The 16508-nt window shown below is 44.6% G+C and overlaps 1 protein-coding gene across 1 annotated transcript in view; it reads right to left on the bottom strand.

Annotated features, from left to right (window-relative positions):
* The window catches only part of LOC121276821, a 38864-nt gene continuing 22356 nt past the window's right edge, over nt 1-16508 (bottom strand). The window contains exons 3-7 of the mRNA XM_041185365.1: nt 15315-15656; nt 3280-3319; nt 2237-2298; nt 136-183; nt 1-44 (exon numbers count right to left, since the gene is read on the bottom strand). Of these exons, the coding sequence (XP_041041299.1) occupies nt 1-44; nt 136-183; nt 2237-2298; nt 3280-3319; nt 15315-15656 (536 nt within the window). The remainder of the gene's footprint in view (nt 45-135; nt 184-2236; nt 2299-3279; nt 3320-15314; nt 15657-16508) is intronic.

The raw sequence follows: 16508 nt of genomic DNA, 5'->3' as shown, positions 1-16508 counted from the left end.
TCACTCACGGTCTTCTGAAGCACTAATTGTGAATCTCTTGCCACCTACAAAAAAACAAAACAAAAACTTCTGTTGGTTGGAGGATAGAAGTCTGAATACCAAATAACAACAGTAAACCATTAAGATGCAGTGTACCTGTTCTGCCTCTTTCAATCTCGGCGTAGGTGTTGGAATCGCCTTGCTCTGTAACACAAACAGGTATGAAACAGTGCCATTCATCTGACATAGCTGTCATTAGATATCAGCAGTGGCTCAGTGGGCAGCACAGACCCCTCTGAGTGAGAAGGTTGTTGGTTCAATCCCCCCACTCCAGAGACTTCCAACACTAAATCTAGCTGACACTTCAATGCAGCCCTGATGGGGTGCTGCACTGTCAGGGGTGCTATCTTTCAGGTGAGACATTAAACCCAGTTCCTGCCTGCCCTCTCAGGTGAATGTGAAAAATTACATGACTATGAGGGGTGTGGATAGGGAGCAGCTGTTCCCCTTAGTTGAAGGATCAGTCACAAGGGGGCATAAGCTCAAGGTGAGGGGCAGGAGGTTTAGGGGGGATGTGAGGAAAAACTTTTTTACCCAGAGGTTGGTGACGGTCTGGAATGCGCTGCCTGGGAGGGTGGTGGAGGTGGGTTGCCTCACATCCTTTAAAAAGTACCTGGATGAGCACTTGGCACATCATAACATTCAAGGCTATGGGCCAAGTGCTGGTAAATGGGATTAGGTAGGTAAGTCAGGAGTTTCTCATGCTGGGCCAAAGGGCCTCTTCTGCACTGTGATTCTGTGATTATTTCAAAGAAGAGAGGAGTTCCCCCTGGTGTTCTTGTCCACAGTCATCCCTCAATCAACATCACTAAAAGAGACAGGTTAACTGGTTTGAACGCATGCTGTTTATGGGACCTTGCTGGACACAAATTGGCTGTTGTGTTTCCTATATCACAATGAGTGAGGGGGAGAGTGGGTTTAGACTGGGTGGAATATCATAGGGTATGTGGGTTGGGGGGAAGAGTGAGATTAGATTGGATGGATATTGTAGGGTATATGGTGTGAGCAGGAGAGTCAGATTAGACTGGGTGGGGTATTGTAGGGTATGTGGAGAGAGCAGGAGAGTCGGGTTAGTCTGGGTGGGATATTGTAGGGTGTGTGGAGAGAGCAGGAGAGTCGGGTTAGTCTGGGTGGGATACTGTAGGGTGTGTGGGGTGAGGGGCAGAGTGGGATTAGACGGGATGAGATATTGTAGGGTATGTGGAGTGAGGGGGTGAGTGGGATTAGACTGGGTGGCATATTGGAGGGAGGTGGTGGCATAGTGGTATTATCACTGGACTAGTATTCCAAAGACCCAGGGTAATGCCCTGGGTACCCAGGTTCAAGTTCCACCACAGTAGATGGTGAAATTTGAATCCAATAAAAAAAATCTGGAATTAAAGGTATGATGGTGACCATGAAACCATGGTCAATTGTCAAAAAAACCCATCTGGTTCACTAAGTTCCTTTAGGGAAGGAAGTCTGCTGTCCTCACTTGGTCTGGCCTACATGTGACTCCAAACCCACAGCAACATGGTTGACTCTTTAAAAAAAATACCCTTTGAACAAAGGTCTAGGAATGGGCAATAAGTGCTGATTTAGCCAGCGATGCCCACATGTCATAAACAGATAAAAAAAATCTATTGTAGGGTATGGGAAGTGAGCAGGACAGTAGTATTGGACTGTGTGGGATAGTAAACAGTGTGTGGAGTGAGAGGGAGGGCGGGATTAGACTGGATGGGATTTTTTATTAATTCATGCATCAGATGTAGGCTTCGCTGGCTGGGCCAGTATTTAATTGCCTATCCCTAGATGCCCTTGAGAAGGTGGTGGTGAGCTGCCTTCTTGAATCGCTGCAGTCCATGTCGTGTAGGAAGGGAAGAAGCTTCCCCAGTTTTCAGAGAAAGTATACGTTCAAGTAGGAGAATGTCGTGTGAAGTGAGCAGGAGATGGTGTGACGAGCCTTGAATTAACGCTGCTCCCCCCCCCTCCCCACCACCAGTTACTGGGAGTCATTTTGGGTGACCGACACCCAACCTTCCTAGGCTGGTGCAAAAGGTACAAATGGTCTGTCTCATCAGATTATCGCCCAGACAGTGAAGGCGACAATCTGCTCCTAAATATCTGTCCAGTATTTCCTATTTGTCGATATTCTTTAAACTCTCTCGTTGCACTGTTTGAATAGACTTTGATCCAGCCATTGAAGTTCAGTCAGTACCCGGTGCAGACTTCTGGTGGGCCTGATCAGTCCTGGCAGTCATGGATGAACCTGGATCCTTCCTGAAAAATACACAAGGAGCAAAAATATTCAGAGGAAGCTAACAGTGTAATCCCTGGTGACATCAACCACTTGCTCGTGTTGTACAGAGAACAGTTTTCTGAGGGTGATGAACACAGTTAATCAATTGAACCCTGCTATAAATGATCATGATTGTGGATGCAATCAGGCTTGGCACAGTTGAATAGCTCGCCCATCGCTCACAGTCTACGCTTGGCACCTAGTGTGACTGGCACACGGAACCCAGGACATAGTCAAGCAGCTGCAACACCAGGAAGGCTGCGGAAACCAGCAAAAATCACAGTAACAAGTGATTCCAGGCAGTTCTGGTTATCTTTCAGTCACTAGATTCAGGATAGGGAGGGAGGGTATTGGAGGTATGAGTGAAATTTTTGCAAGGGTTTCTCGAGGCCATCTTTCGTAACTTTGGTGACAGAGCTGTAGAAGGCTTGGGAAACGGGGAATGACTGGGAGACCATCTCCTCACCCATTGGAAATTCTGCTCTTTGAAGGGGAAGGGAGAAAATAACAGGATGTAAAAGTACTACAAAATCAAATACTTCCACATTATTCTCAAGTATTCACTGCAAGCGATAATATTTCAATCTAGTAAAGTCTTTCCCTCCAGAAAGCATTCGTTGCAACTCAAAGTGTCCACAGGGGTAAACATGAGCAAGATCTTCATTTTTATACTGGGATGAACTGCAGGTTAATTTGGTGGAAGGAAGATTGCAGGTGAATCTGGAGTCAGGGGTTTATAAGTCTCTGGCAACTGGCAGATTTTACTCAGTAATGATTAATCTTTCATTCATCTCTCAGCCTATTTAGATCACTTTCCCCACAGCCAGTGTTTGAAAAGGATTACCATGTTAGCAGTTAATCACCAACGAGCTGCACTCTGTTTGTGAGCAAGAGATGTTCAATTCCACCCTGAACCAGAATATTTCTGCTACCTCGCATGTATCAATAACCAATCATCCTACCTTTTCAAAGATCTGGTGCATCCTATTAGACTTGAACACCCTAAAGAGATAAAAACAATTCATAAACGTTTAGATTATTTATTGCAAAATGTGCTACATTGTCTCTCCACCAGTGGAAGAATATCAGGCAAAACCAATCCTATTCAGCGATGGATAAAAATTGCCCAATTAAGTATATGTCTAGGGTTTGATATGCCTAAACTCTCTTACTCAAAAGTGCCCTACCTAGCCCAGTCCAATATCAATTATTGACCAATCCAGATTACCAATAGCAGGAATCCCATCCAACACTGAGCAAAAAACACAATGCACTTATCATGAGAAAGCTTGTGTTTCGACCAGTTCTCTCTATATTTATTCTTATCTATTTTCCTTGCCCACTCCTGTTTCTGTGATTCCATTAAAAAGCTGGTTCATTTCAGAAGAATCAAAGAATCTTACAGCACAGAAGGAGGTCATTTGGCCCAATGTACCTATGTTGGCTCTTTTGGAGCAGCTTTCCAATTAGTCCCATTCCCTTGGCCTTTCCTCATAACCCAGTAAATATATTTTTTGCCATATTTATCCAATTTCCTTTTGAAGGCAATTAATGAATCTGCTTTCACTGCTATTTCAGGTAGTGCATTCCAGATTACTGCTTATAGAAGCTGGTGCAGTAAAGAATAGATGGTCAAAGTACATCAAAGATCTACTTGACAAAGATGGCAAGCCAACAAAACTAGACCCAGAGACATCAAAGGCATTTCCAAGGATGATTTAGAAGCTGATGTTCTGGAGTATGAAATTTGGAAAAGAACAGAATAAAAGAACAGAAACCAGGAAAAGCAGAAGGATGTGATGGAAGTCCCACAGAAATAATAAAAGGGCTTGGAGAGAAGGCAACAAGAGAATTGATTAGCATCTGTAAGGAGATGGACTCAAAGGGAGAATGGCTGGAAGACTTCTTGAGGAGCACGATGGTCCCAGTGGAAATGAAGGCAAATACCACACAATGTGAAGAGCACTGCACTGTCACTTTTGATTACACAAGCACCAAGGTAATGTAAAAGATCTTAGCAAATAGGTTGGAAACTAAAGCATTTTGTTGACTGTAATCAATGTAATTTTAGGAAGGGCTGCAGAACTAGAGATTATAACAGTAATGAAAGTGCGAAGTGGAAGAAGCATAGAATACCAGCAAGAGGTGTACACCTGCTTTGTGGATTATGAAAAAGCTTTCAGCCAGGTGAACTGACAAAAGCTGTTGAAAATGCTGGGGCAATCAGAGTTAACTAAAGGGATAGAAGAATACTTGTAGCTCAGTACATGGGGCTGATTGGCTGAAACAATCAGGACAGTATTTGGAAAAAGTGAACCTGGAGTAATCATGTGCAAGGTGAGATAAGGGTGTCTATCATCATCATTGCTCTTTAACATCAATATGGAAGGTATGAAAATGAAGCAGTAAATGAATAACAGAAAGGTGTCTCAGTAGGAGGCTAACTGGTGAAGGGGGTGAGATTTACAGGCGACCAGGTCCTTATGGCTAACACAGCAGGAAGATCTAATGGATAGAATGAACAAAATGGTGAAAGCCTACAGAATAAAACTTAATGTAAAAAAGATGAGAGCTCTGAAGATTGGAAGAAATGATGGTGAGAAAGCTGGGGTAAATGGTCAACAGTTGGAACTGGTATCCCAATTTAAATCCCTGGGAAGGATCTTGTCAGGAGATGGTCATTGCCAGAAAGAAATCAGAGCTAGAACAGTAATGGCAAAAATTCACCAAACATAAAGAATTTCTCAGTAGAATAAGGAGCAGGGACTGTACGAAATGAATTATTAGGACTGGGATTTGGAGTGTCTTGTTATGTGGGGCTGAAACATGGATCGTAAGAAAAACAGACATTGAAAGTTGTGAAACGTTGTTCTGGAGAAGGATGGAGTGGGTCAGTTGGAGAGAACACAAGAACAATGAACAAGTTCTCAGGATGATGAAGGAGGAAAGATGGTTAGTGAATATCATCAAGAAAAGGCAACAAGGTTTGATTGGCCACATCCTAAAGCCCAAGAGCTTGCTGAAGGAGGTGATTGAAGGAAGATTAGACGGATGGAGACCAAGAGGGAGAAAGAGAATGATGATGTTAGACAGGGGGGAGGCGATGGCTTGGTGGTATTGTCGCTAGATGAGTGATCCAGAGACCCAGGGTAATATCCTGGTGATCTGGGTTTGAATCCTGCCACAACAGATGATGGAATTTGAATTTAATAAAAATCTGGAATTAAAAGTCTAATGATGACCATGAAGCGATTGTTGTAAATACCCATTTGGTTCACTAGTGTTCTTTAAGGAAGGAAATCTGTCATCCTTACCTGGTCTGGCCACATGTGACTCTTAAATGCCCTCTGGAATGGCCTAGCAAACCACTCAGTTGTTACAACCCACTACAAAATCACAAAAAAGGATTGAAACCAGGTGGATCACTCGGCATCAACCTAGGCACCAGGAACGACAATGGCAACTCGGCCCTGTCGATCCTGCAAAGTCCCCCTTACTAACATCTGGAGGCTAGTGTCAAAATTGGGAGAGCTGTCTCACAGACTAGTCAAGCAACAACCTGACAAAGTCATCCTCAAGAATCATATCTTACAGATAATGGTCCAGACTCCACCATCACCATCCCTGGGTATGTCCTGTCCCACCATTCAGGACAGACCCACCAGAGGTGGTGGCACAGTGGTATACAGTCGGGAGGGTGTTGTCCTGGGAGACCCTAACATCAACTCCGGACCCCATGAAGTCTCATGGCATCAGATCAAACATGGGCAAGGAATGCTCCTGCTGATTACCACCTACCACCCTCCCTCAACTCATGAATCAGTGCTCCTCCATGTCGAGCACCGCTTAGAGGAAGCACTGAGGGTGGCAAGGGCACAGAATGTACACAGGGTGGGGGACTTCTATGTCCATCACCAAGAGTGGTTTGGTAGCACCACCACTGAGCAAGCTGGCTGAGTCCTAAAGGACATTGCTGCTAGACTGGGTCTGCAGCAGGTGGTGAGGGAAAAACATATTTGGCTTCATCCTCACCAACCTGCCTGCCACAGATGCATCTGTCCATGACAGTATCAGTAGGAGTGACCACCGCACAGCCCTTGTGGAGACGAAGTCCCGCCTTCACGCCTCCGTTATGTTGTGTGGCACTACCTGCTAAATGGGATAGAGGTCAAACAGATCTCTCAACTCAAGACTGGGCATCCATGAGGCGCTGTGGGCCATCAGCAGCAGCAGAATTGTACTCGAACACAATCTGTAACCTCATGGCCCGGCATATCTCCCACTCTACCATTACCATCAAGCCAAAGGATCAATTCTGGTTCAATGAAGAGTGCAGGAGGGCATGCCAGGAGCAGCACCAGGCATACCTAAAAATGAGGTGTCAACCTGGTGAAGCTATACCACAGGACCACTTGCATGCCAAACAGCATAAGCAGCAAGTGATAGACAGAGCTAAGCGATCCCACAACCAACAGATCAGATCTAAGCTCTGCAGTCCTGCCATGTCCAGTCGTGAATGGTGGTGGACAATTAAATAACTCACTAGAGAAGGAGCCTCCACGAATATCCCCATCCTCAATGATGGAGCAGCCCAGCAAATCAGTGCAAAAGATAAGGCTGAAGCATTTGCAATAATCTTCAGCCAGAAGTGCCAAGTGGATGATCCATCTTGGCATCCTCCGGAGGTCCCCAACAACACAGATGCCAGTTGTCAGCCAATTCAGTTCACTCCACGTGTTATCAAAAAACAGCTGAAGGCACTGGACACGGCAAAGGCTATCGGCCCTGACAATACTCCAGCAATAGTATTGAAGACCTGTGCTCCAGAACTTGCCGCACCCCTAGCCAAGCTGTTCCAGTACAACTATGACATTGGAATCTACCTGGCTATGTGGAAAATTGCCCAGGAATGTCCTGTACACAAAGGGCAGGACAAATCCAACCCGGCCAATTACCGCCCCATCAGTCTACTCTCGATCATCAATAAAGTAATGGAAAGAGTCATCAACAGTGCTATCAAGAGGCACTTGCTTAGCAATAACCTGCTCACTGACGCCCAGTTTGGATTCTGCCAGGGCCACTCAGCTCCTGACCTTAGTACAGCCTTGGTTCAAACATGGACAAAAGAACTGAACTCCCGAGGTGAGGTGAGAGTGACTGCCCTTGACATCAAGGCAGCATTTGACAGAGTGTGGCATCAAGGAGCCCTAGCAAAACTGGAGACAACGGGAATCAGGGGAAAACTGCACTGGTTGGAGTCAGACTTAGCACAAAGGAAGACGGTTGTGGTTAATGGAGGTCAGTCATCTCAGCTCCAGGACATCACTGCAGGAGTTCCTCAGGGTAGTGTCCTCGGCCCAAACATCTTCAGCTGCTTCATCAATGACCTTCCTTCCATCATAAGGTCAGAAGTGGGGATCTTCACTGATGATTCCACAATGTTCAGCACCAATCATGACTCCTCAAATACTGAAACAGTCCACATCCAAATACAGCAAGACCTGGACAATATCCAGGCTTGAGCTGACAAGTGGCAAGTAACATTTGTGCCACACAAGTGTCAGGCAATGACCATCTCCAATAAGAGAGAATCCAAACATCGCACCTTAATGTTCAATGGCATCACCATCATTGAATCCCCCACAATCAACATCCTGGGTGTTACCATTGACCAGAAACTGAACTAGACTAGCCATATAAATACTGTGGCTACAAGAGCAGGTCAGAGGCTATGAATCCTGCAGCGAGTAACTCACCTCCTGACTCCCCAAAGCCTGTCCACCATCTACAAGGCACAAGTAATGGAATATTCCCCACTTGCCTGGATGAGTGCAGCTCCCACAATGCTCAAGAAACTGGACACTGTCCAGGACAAAGCGGTCCACTTGATTGGCACCACATCCACAAACATTCACTCCCTTCATCATCAACGCACAGTAGCAACAGTGTGTACCATCTACAAGATGCACTGCAAGAATTCACCAAATCTCCTTAGGCAGCACCTTCCAAGCCCACAACCACTACCACCTGGAAGGACAAGGGCAGCAGATAGATGGGAACATCACCACCACCTGGAAGTTCCCCTCCAATTTGTTCCTTCACTGTCGCTGGGTCAAAACCCTGGAACTCCCTTCCTAACAGCACTGTGGGTGTACCTACACCACATGGACTGCAGCACTTCAAGAAGGCAGCTCACCACCACCTTCTCAAGGGCAACTAAGAATGGGCAATAAATACTGGCCAAGCCAATGAAGCCCACATCCTGTGAATGAATGAAAAAAAAAACCTGAAAATGACAATGGGAGGCTCCTACAAGCAATCAAAGAGGAAAACACAAGATGGCGAGATATGGAGAAATGAGCAGATGACAAGCCCTTGGACAGATCACCAATACATTCCAGATCAGAACAACTCAATGCAGAAAAAAAGTCTCAGGCCACATCTGGCTCTTTTGCTAAATTACTCAAAACAGCGTCCCCTGGTTACTGACTCTTCTACCAGTGGGGACAATTTCTCCATATCTACTTTATCAAAACTCTTCATGACTTTGAACTCATCCTTTCAAGCTCTCCTTAACATTCTCTGCTTTAAGGAGAACAATCCCAGCTTCTCCAGTCTCTCCAAGTAACTGAAGACCCAAACCTGGTACCATTCCAGTAAATCTCCAGAAAAGACAGTTTTTGTACATAGACCGCTTTTCAAGATGTTGTTCAAATACACCGACATCTCTTAGGGTGTCATAACCATCACCTTACTGGAACATAGAAACATAGAAACTGGACCAGGAGGAGGCCATACAGCCCTTCGAGCCTGCTCCATCATTCAATCTGATCATGGCTGATCCTCTATCTCAACGTCATATTCCCACTTTCTCTCCATACCCCTTGATGCCCCTAATATCCAAAAATTTATCAATTTATTTCTTGAATGTACTCGATGACCCGGCCTCCACAGCCTTTTGTGGTAGAGAATTCCACAGGTTGACCACCCTCTGAGTGAAGAAATGTTTCCTCACCTCAGTCCTAACTGGCCTGCCCTGTATCCTGAGACAGTGGCCCCTGGTTCTAGACTCCCCAATCAGGGGAAACATTCTCCCTGCATCCAGTCTGTCTAACCCTGATAGAACTTTATATGTTTCAATCAGATCCCCTCTCATTCTTCTAAACTCTAGTGAACATAGGCTCAGTCGAACCAATCTCTCCTCATACGACAGCCCTGCCATCCCCAGTATCAGCCTAGTGAACCTTCACTGCACTCCCTCTATGGCAATCATATTCTTTCTTAGGTAGGGAGACCAAAACTGCATGTAATGTAGACAGATTGTTCTCACTAGAGCGACAGGGATTGAGAGGCGACTTGATAGAAGTTTACAAAATTATGAGTGGCATGGACAGAGTAGATAGTCAGAAGCTTTTTCCCAGGGTGGAAGAGTCAATTAATAGGGGACATAGATTTAAGATGAGAGGAGAAAACTATAGAGGAGATGTGCGGGGCAAGTTTTTTACGCAGAGGGTAGTAAGTGTCTGGAATTCGCTGCCAGAGGAGGTGGTGGAAGCAGGTACAATAGTGGTGTTTAAGAGGCAGCTTGACAAATACATGAATAGGATGGGAATAGAGGGATACGGACCCTGGAAGTGCAAAATGTTTTAGTTTGACAAGCAATATGATTGGCGCAGGCTTGGAAGGCCGAAGGGCCTGTTCCTGTGCTGTACTTTACTTTGTTCTTTGTTCTTAGTAATACTCCAGGTGTGGTCTCATCAAAGCCTTGTATAACTGCAGTAAGACATCCCTACTTCTGAACTCCAGTCCTCTTGCAATGAAGGCCAACATACCACTTGCCTTCCTAATTGCTTGCTGCAGCTGCCTGTTTACTTTCAGTGACATGTGTACAAGGACACCCAGATCCCTTTGTACATCCACATTTCCCAATACCTCACCGTTTAAATAATACTCTGCCTTTCTGTTTTTCACACTGAAGTATATAACTTCACATTTATCCATGTTATACTGCATCTGCTATGTGTTTGGCCACACACACAACTTGTCTAAATCACCCGGAAGCCTCCTTGCATCCTCCTCACAACTCTTGCAAGAGAATTGCTACTCGTAACACAAAACAACAAGAGTCATAATGGCAGTCACAAGATTCTACGGTTTGTTGCTCTTACCCAAATCTGCATATGTCAATGTCATGAAGGCTTTCCTTAATTTATCAACGTCAGCTGTCTCTATTTGGATGATGGGCAGCTGATTCATTCCACAACAGCAACTTATAATTGTACAGCACCTATAACATAGGGCACTTCACAGGAGCGTTATCCAACAACATTTGACACTGAGCCACAGAAAGAGATATGAAAACAGGCGACCAAAAGCTTGGACAAAGAGGTCAGTTTTAAGGAGAATCTTAAAAAAGGAGAAAGGGGTAAAGAGGTGGAGAGTTTTATGGAGAGGGTGCCAGAGATTATGGTCTAAGCAGCAGAAAATGGCTACCAATGGTGGGGTAAAGGAAACGGAGATGTAAAAGAGGCTAGGGTGCAATGAAAAAAGTTTGTGGAGGGTTCTATGGCTCAAAAAGGTTACAGCAATAGGGACAGAGCGGCCATGAGTGTAAGAATGAGAATTTTAAATACTCTAGATCATCAACACCAACATCACTGAACTCAGCAGCTTGTGACTGTTGTGTGTGTAATAAAGATATAGAAGCACCAATCACACATAAGGGATTGTGCAAACACATTATGGGATTCATTTATTAATTCTAGGCACATGTGAACAGATCCACATGAACAGAAAGCTTGAGGACAACAATGCTGCAGAGCTGTGTGCATGTGTTCTGCTCCAGGCCAAAGAGAAACTGAGGCTGGATCAGATGACACACTTCCCTTGAAGTGATGGCATGCTGCCTTCCCTTAAAGGTGCATTACAACAGTGACCTACAATGTACGCAAGGCATCTTGCACGTGCAATTTGACCAGCTAGCGAAAAGAAAGGGCTTGCAGGGTTTCCCCAACACAGATGAGTAAACATTGCAACATCCACACAGGCCTGAAGGGGAGGTCAGTTTTAGAAAAATACAACCATGAGACCCTGTATAGTGTATAGTCTCTTACCCAAAGTATCTTTGACACCATGTCCAGACTCCATTCATTTAAATGCCAAAACTATGAACGGGAGTTCATCCCTTTCTGTTGGATTGCATCTTCCTTTCTATTTCATTGGGTTTCTGTACAGTGGGTGTGAATGGAAAGGGATTGGTCCACTGGGATTCTATAGAGTGAGTGTGAGTAGAAAGTCCATTGGAGTTATATATAATGGGTTTGAATGGGACTGTCTGTGAATCACCTGAAATGTAAAATCATTCTGACACCAGAAAGCTCATACTTGAGTCGTGTACCTAAGAGTGGCTGACGATTTTCAAACAGGCCAGCACTTCCCCCCCCACCCCCCGGCCCAACCACCAAAGACAAAGTCGGTATCTTCAGGTAATGAAGGGAAAAGGGTAAAATTGGTGAGAAAAAAAATAACGCAGGACAATCATATGTTGTTGTTTCAAGCACACAACCATTTTGTTTTATTCGACCACATCCTGTACAGAACCCACCTCCTTTCTTCATGAAGATGATGAAAATGATGAAGAGGAAGAGCAGGAGAATCAGCAGTGGAATGAGCAGCAAATACATATTGAAGGTGGAATCAGATGGCTTCACTGTAAAACAGCAAGAACACCACTGATAAGCAACATCTCAAACTCAAGATGTCTTCACCCTTGAGCCATTCTCCAGCTTGTTTCAGTTGGTGCTGCTCTTGTCTCTGTCAGAAACCCATAGGTTCAAGCTTCATAACTTGAGTACCTGATCCAGGCTGAACAGTCAATACTGTAATGAATTGCACTGTTACGTTATCAGAAGTGTCGTATTTCGGTTGAGACGTTAAACCAAGCACCTGGCTGCCTGTCAGGAGCGGATGCTAAAGATCCCGTGGCACTTTTTAAAGGAATTCTGTTAACATTCTGCCTAGATTCCCGCTAACATACATGAGTGTGTGGCTATGCAGCAATTGGAAAGGTACCACTCCGGCTGCTCACAAATTGCTTCCTCTAAGATACCGTGAGTGCGAGCAACCACACAGCACATTTAAATGTACTGCACATTGAAATAAACAGGGCACAGAAAACAAAGAAAATTCAGAGGGAACACTGGTCCTGGACAACATTCCTTTAACCAACAGAAATTGGCTGCTGTGTTTGACCAAGTAATAAAAGTTGCTATACCTCAGAAGTAATTATTTGACTATGAAGCACTTTGGGATGTCCTGAGGGTGTGAGAGCTGCTATGTCACTGAAAGCTCTCTCTTTTTTCATTAGTATATACAGCTGGATATGTGGGGTGTGTTTTGGCACCCTCATGGAAATAGGTGGAAAGCCCTGGTTCTCAGAGGGACTTTAGATCCCCCGTGCCTCCACTGGAACTTGAAGTAAGGCTACAGAGAATTAGATTGAATGTACAAACTGGGCATTCACCCCACACAAGTCTCTTCCCACCCCAGTTCATCTCATCCTATCTGTATATCCTTCTATTCTAGCTCCCTCATGTATTATCTAGCTTTCCCTTCAATGTATCTACGTTATTTGCCTCAACTATTCCTTGTGTGGTAGTTAGTTCCACATTCTAGCCACTCTCTGGGTAAAAATATTTTTTCACCGGATTGGTTAGTGACTCTCCAATATTTATGGCCCTTAGTTTAGGTCTCCCCACAATTGGATTCATCTTCTTGACATTTACCTTATCAAACCCCTTACTTGATCTTAAAGATCATTGAGCTTAACTCTCAGCCTTCACTCTTCTAGAGAAGAGCCCCCCCCCCTCCTCCAAGCTGGTTCAATCTTTCCTAATAGGTAGTATCTCTCAGTTCTAGTATCATGCTTGAAAACCTTCTATTGCACTGTCTTCAGTTCTTTGATGCTCTTTTAGAATATGTTGACTAGGACAATGCATAATACACCAAGATTCTATGCAAGTTTACCATTTGCTTTTCAACTATGTTCCAGAAATGAGCCTCCGTGTGTGTTTGCCTTTTCTATTGACTTGTTAACCTGGAAAGGGGAAGTTTCTGATCAGGAGAAGTCTGTTCACAAAGTGAAGGTGTCATAGACCTACAGCTCTCCCCCCTTCCTGCCTACTTGGGTAGAGTGGATGGGAAGGGCCTATTTACCTCAGCAGAGAGGTCAGCGACCAAGGGGCACAGATTTAAAGTGATTGGTTGAAAGAATAGAGGGGAGATGAGGAAACTTTTTTTCACCCAGAAGGTAGTGGGGATCTGGAACTCACTGTCTGAAAGGATGGTAGAGACAGAAACCCTCAACTCATTTACAAGGTGCCTGGAAATGCATCTCAAGTGCCGTAACCTGCAGGGCTACAGAGCAAATGCTGGGAAGTGGGATTAGGCTGGGGGGCTCATTTTCCAGCCAGCGCAGACTCGATGGGCCAGGTGGCCTCTTTCTGTGCCATCAACTTTCTATGGTTTTATGTTTTATGCTCACATTTCTGTCCTCGGTCTGCTGCATTGTTCAGCGGAGCTCAACGCAAACTGGAGGAAGTAGCACCTCATTTGATTAGGTACTTTACAGCCTTCTGGACTCGACATTGAGTTCAACAATTTCAGACCATGAACTGTGTTCTCCATTTTGAATTTTCCCCCCCCCCAAGTGTCAGTCTGTGCCTTGCTCTTATGTTTTGGTTTTCAGACACCGCTGACCTTTAATCTGCTATTAACACATTCTGCTATTTTGCTTTGGCAATGCTAACTTTTATTCTGCTTTTCACACCTGGTCTGAACCAATGCTTTGGTGACTTTAATACTATCATTACCATGCCCATTGCCTGGTGTTCCATGACATCTTTGATATTTAACCCTTCCTGCCCTCTGACCTAACCCTGACCTTCCCTTTTGCTCCGCCTACCCTTCCCCTTTTCTCAGCAGCATAAAACCCATTGCATTCCTACCACTCTCCAGTTCCGAAGAAGACTTGAAACGTTAGCTCTGTTTCTCTCTCCACAGATGGTGCCAGACCTGCTGAGTTTTCCCAGCACTTTCTGTTTTTGTTTTTGCTCTGCTACCTCTCTAGTTTCAGGTCACCAATTGTGAAAGATGGATGTGACTGGAGATACTGGCTCCATGGAACTGTCATGTAAAATGATACACTTTTACAGCACAGAAGGCGACCATTCATTGGTGGAGCTATCCAGTTAGCCCCACAACCCTGCCCTTTCCTCACAGACCTGCAACTTTCTACCTTCCAAGTATTTATCCAATTGTCTTTTGAAAGTTACAATTGAATGTGTTTCCACCACCCCTTCAGACAGCACATTCCAGGCCAGAACAACACAACAGGGAGGCAGCTGGTTAATTACATGCGACACAGAATATAAGTTTAGACCAATATTCTAAATCATCCCTCAGAGCCATTCCCAGATCCTGTGCTGACTCACCTGGTCTCAACAGCGGAAGTAGTAAGGGCTGCATTTGTCTCCAGCTGCCCCCAGGTTGAATAAGAGAAGAATTGGCATTGGTTTCCCCCTCCTTGGTGTTACTGCCCCCTGTTGATAATCCATGTGTGAATGCTGGGCTAGGACAGGTCCAATATGGCTGTAATGCTCCCACAGTCAGATGGACATTTGGTTAACGCACTGCCATCTATGGAACTATTCTGGATGAAGGAGTGAACATTTTCATTTCAATCAAGAGCAACACTTACAATGTTGCACCTTCCAGCCAGAGGAGATGATCTAAATGTCAGCTTAAGGTTGAGTTAATTGGAGATTGAACTGAATGACATGTGTGTCTCAATGTCTTTCCGTAAGAACATTAGAATGAAACTAAAAAGATCAGCATATGCAAACTATATTCAAATCAAAAAACATCAAAGTTCACAGACTCAGTTAGGCCTTCGCTGTAAAAGCTCGAGACCCTGGAGAATGTGGGAATAGTTTCTTACCATGCAGTCGTGTCTCATTCTGGATCAGATATTGATAATAGGATAGTCCTGTGTACTCCACCACACAGAGGTAAGTGCGATTGTCCGTCATGTTCAGCTGGTTTATCCTGATTGACAAGTTTCCCTTCTGTGGGTTCCCGACAAGCTTGTACCGATTTCCAGCACTTACAACTATCCGTGATCTATTTAATTGGTCTCGAAATGTGACTACGTGTTGGTAGGGCTCCTTCCTTATCCATGTAACAGTGGTCAGGGTGAGGGAGTTATTGGGTATGAACATACAGGGCAATGTAACCGAATCTCCCTCTGTCCCACTCACCACTGAGTCATTTCTACCAACAACTGAGGAAAGAACAAATATCAGAATGGGTCAGGTCAGTGTGCAGAATTTTTAGATTCAACTTGTTATTTATTTTTCAACTTCACAATACAATAAATTCTTAAAAACTCTACTCATATTTCTCACAGGTCCATCCCAGACAGGCTGTTGTTTCTACTATGGGATTCAGCCTGGTCAAAATGTCCCCTCCACCCTTCATTTTGAACTTTGATACTTACAGATCAGAAAATCCATTAAACCCACCTGAATTCATTCATCCAGAACACGACATCACCTCCCCCGTCAATTGCTAAATGTAATTGTTACTTAAATCAATTCAAGGATTTTACCCCAAAACCCCTCCATCACTCTGTCCAGCAATCCCAATCTAAGTGTTGACCACTCTCAGTGTGAAGGAGAATTTCCACATATCATCCTAACATGACCTTTCACTACTTCAATCTGTGACATTTCCTATGCACATAGTGTGTCTTTTTTTAATTCTTTCATGGGTTTTGGGCATTGCTGGCTAGGCCAGAATGTATTGCCCATCACTTATTGCCCTTAAGGTGGCAGTGAGCTGCCCTCTAGAACTGCTGCAGTCCATGTGGTGTAGGTGCACCTGCAGTGCTGTTAGAAAGGGAGTTTTAGTATTTTGACTCAGCAACAGTGAAGGAACGGCCAATATATTTCCAAGTGAGGATGGTGTGTGGCTTGGAGGGGAACTTACAGGTGGTGGTGTTTCCATGCATCTGCTGCCCTTGTCCTTCGAGGTGGCAGCAATCGTGGGTCTGGAAGGTGCTGTTGAAGGAGCCTTGGTGAATTACTGCAGTGCATTTTGTAGATGGTACACACTGTTGCCACTGTGCATCGGT

Source organism: Carcharodon carcharias, chromosome 4 (genome assembly GCF_017639515.1).
Source record: "Carcharodon carcharias isolate sCarCar2 chromosome 4, sCarCar2.pri, whole genome shotgun sequence".
Taxonomy (NCBI): domain Eukaryota; kingdom Metazoa; phylum Chordata; class Chondrichthyes; order Lamniformes; family Lamnidae; genus Carcharodon; species Carcharodon carcharias.
This window is presented reverse-complemented; position numbering and strand designations above follow the sequence as displayed.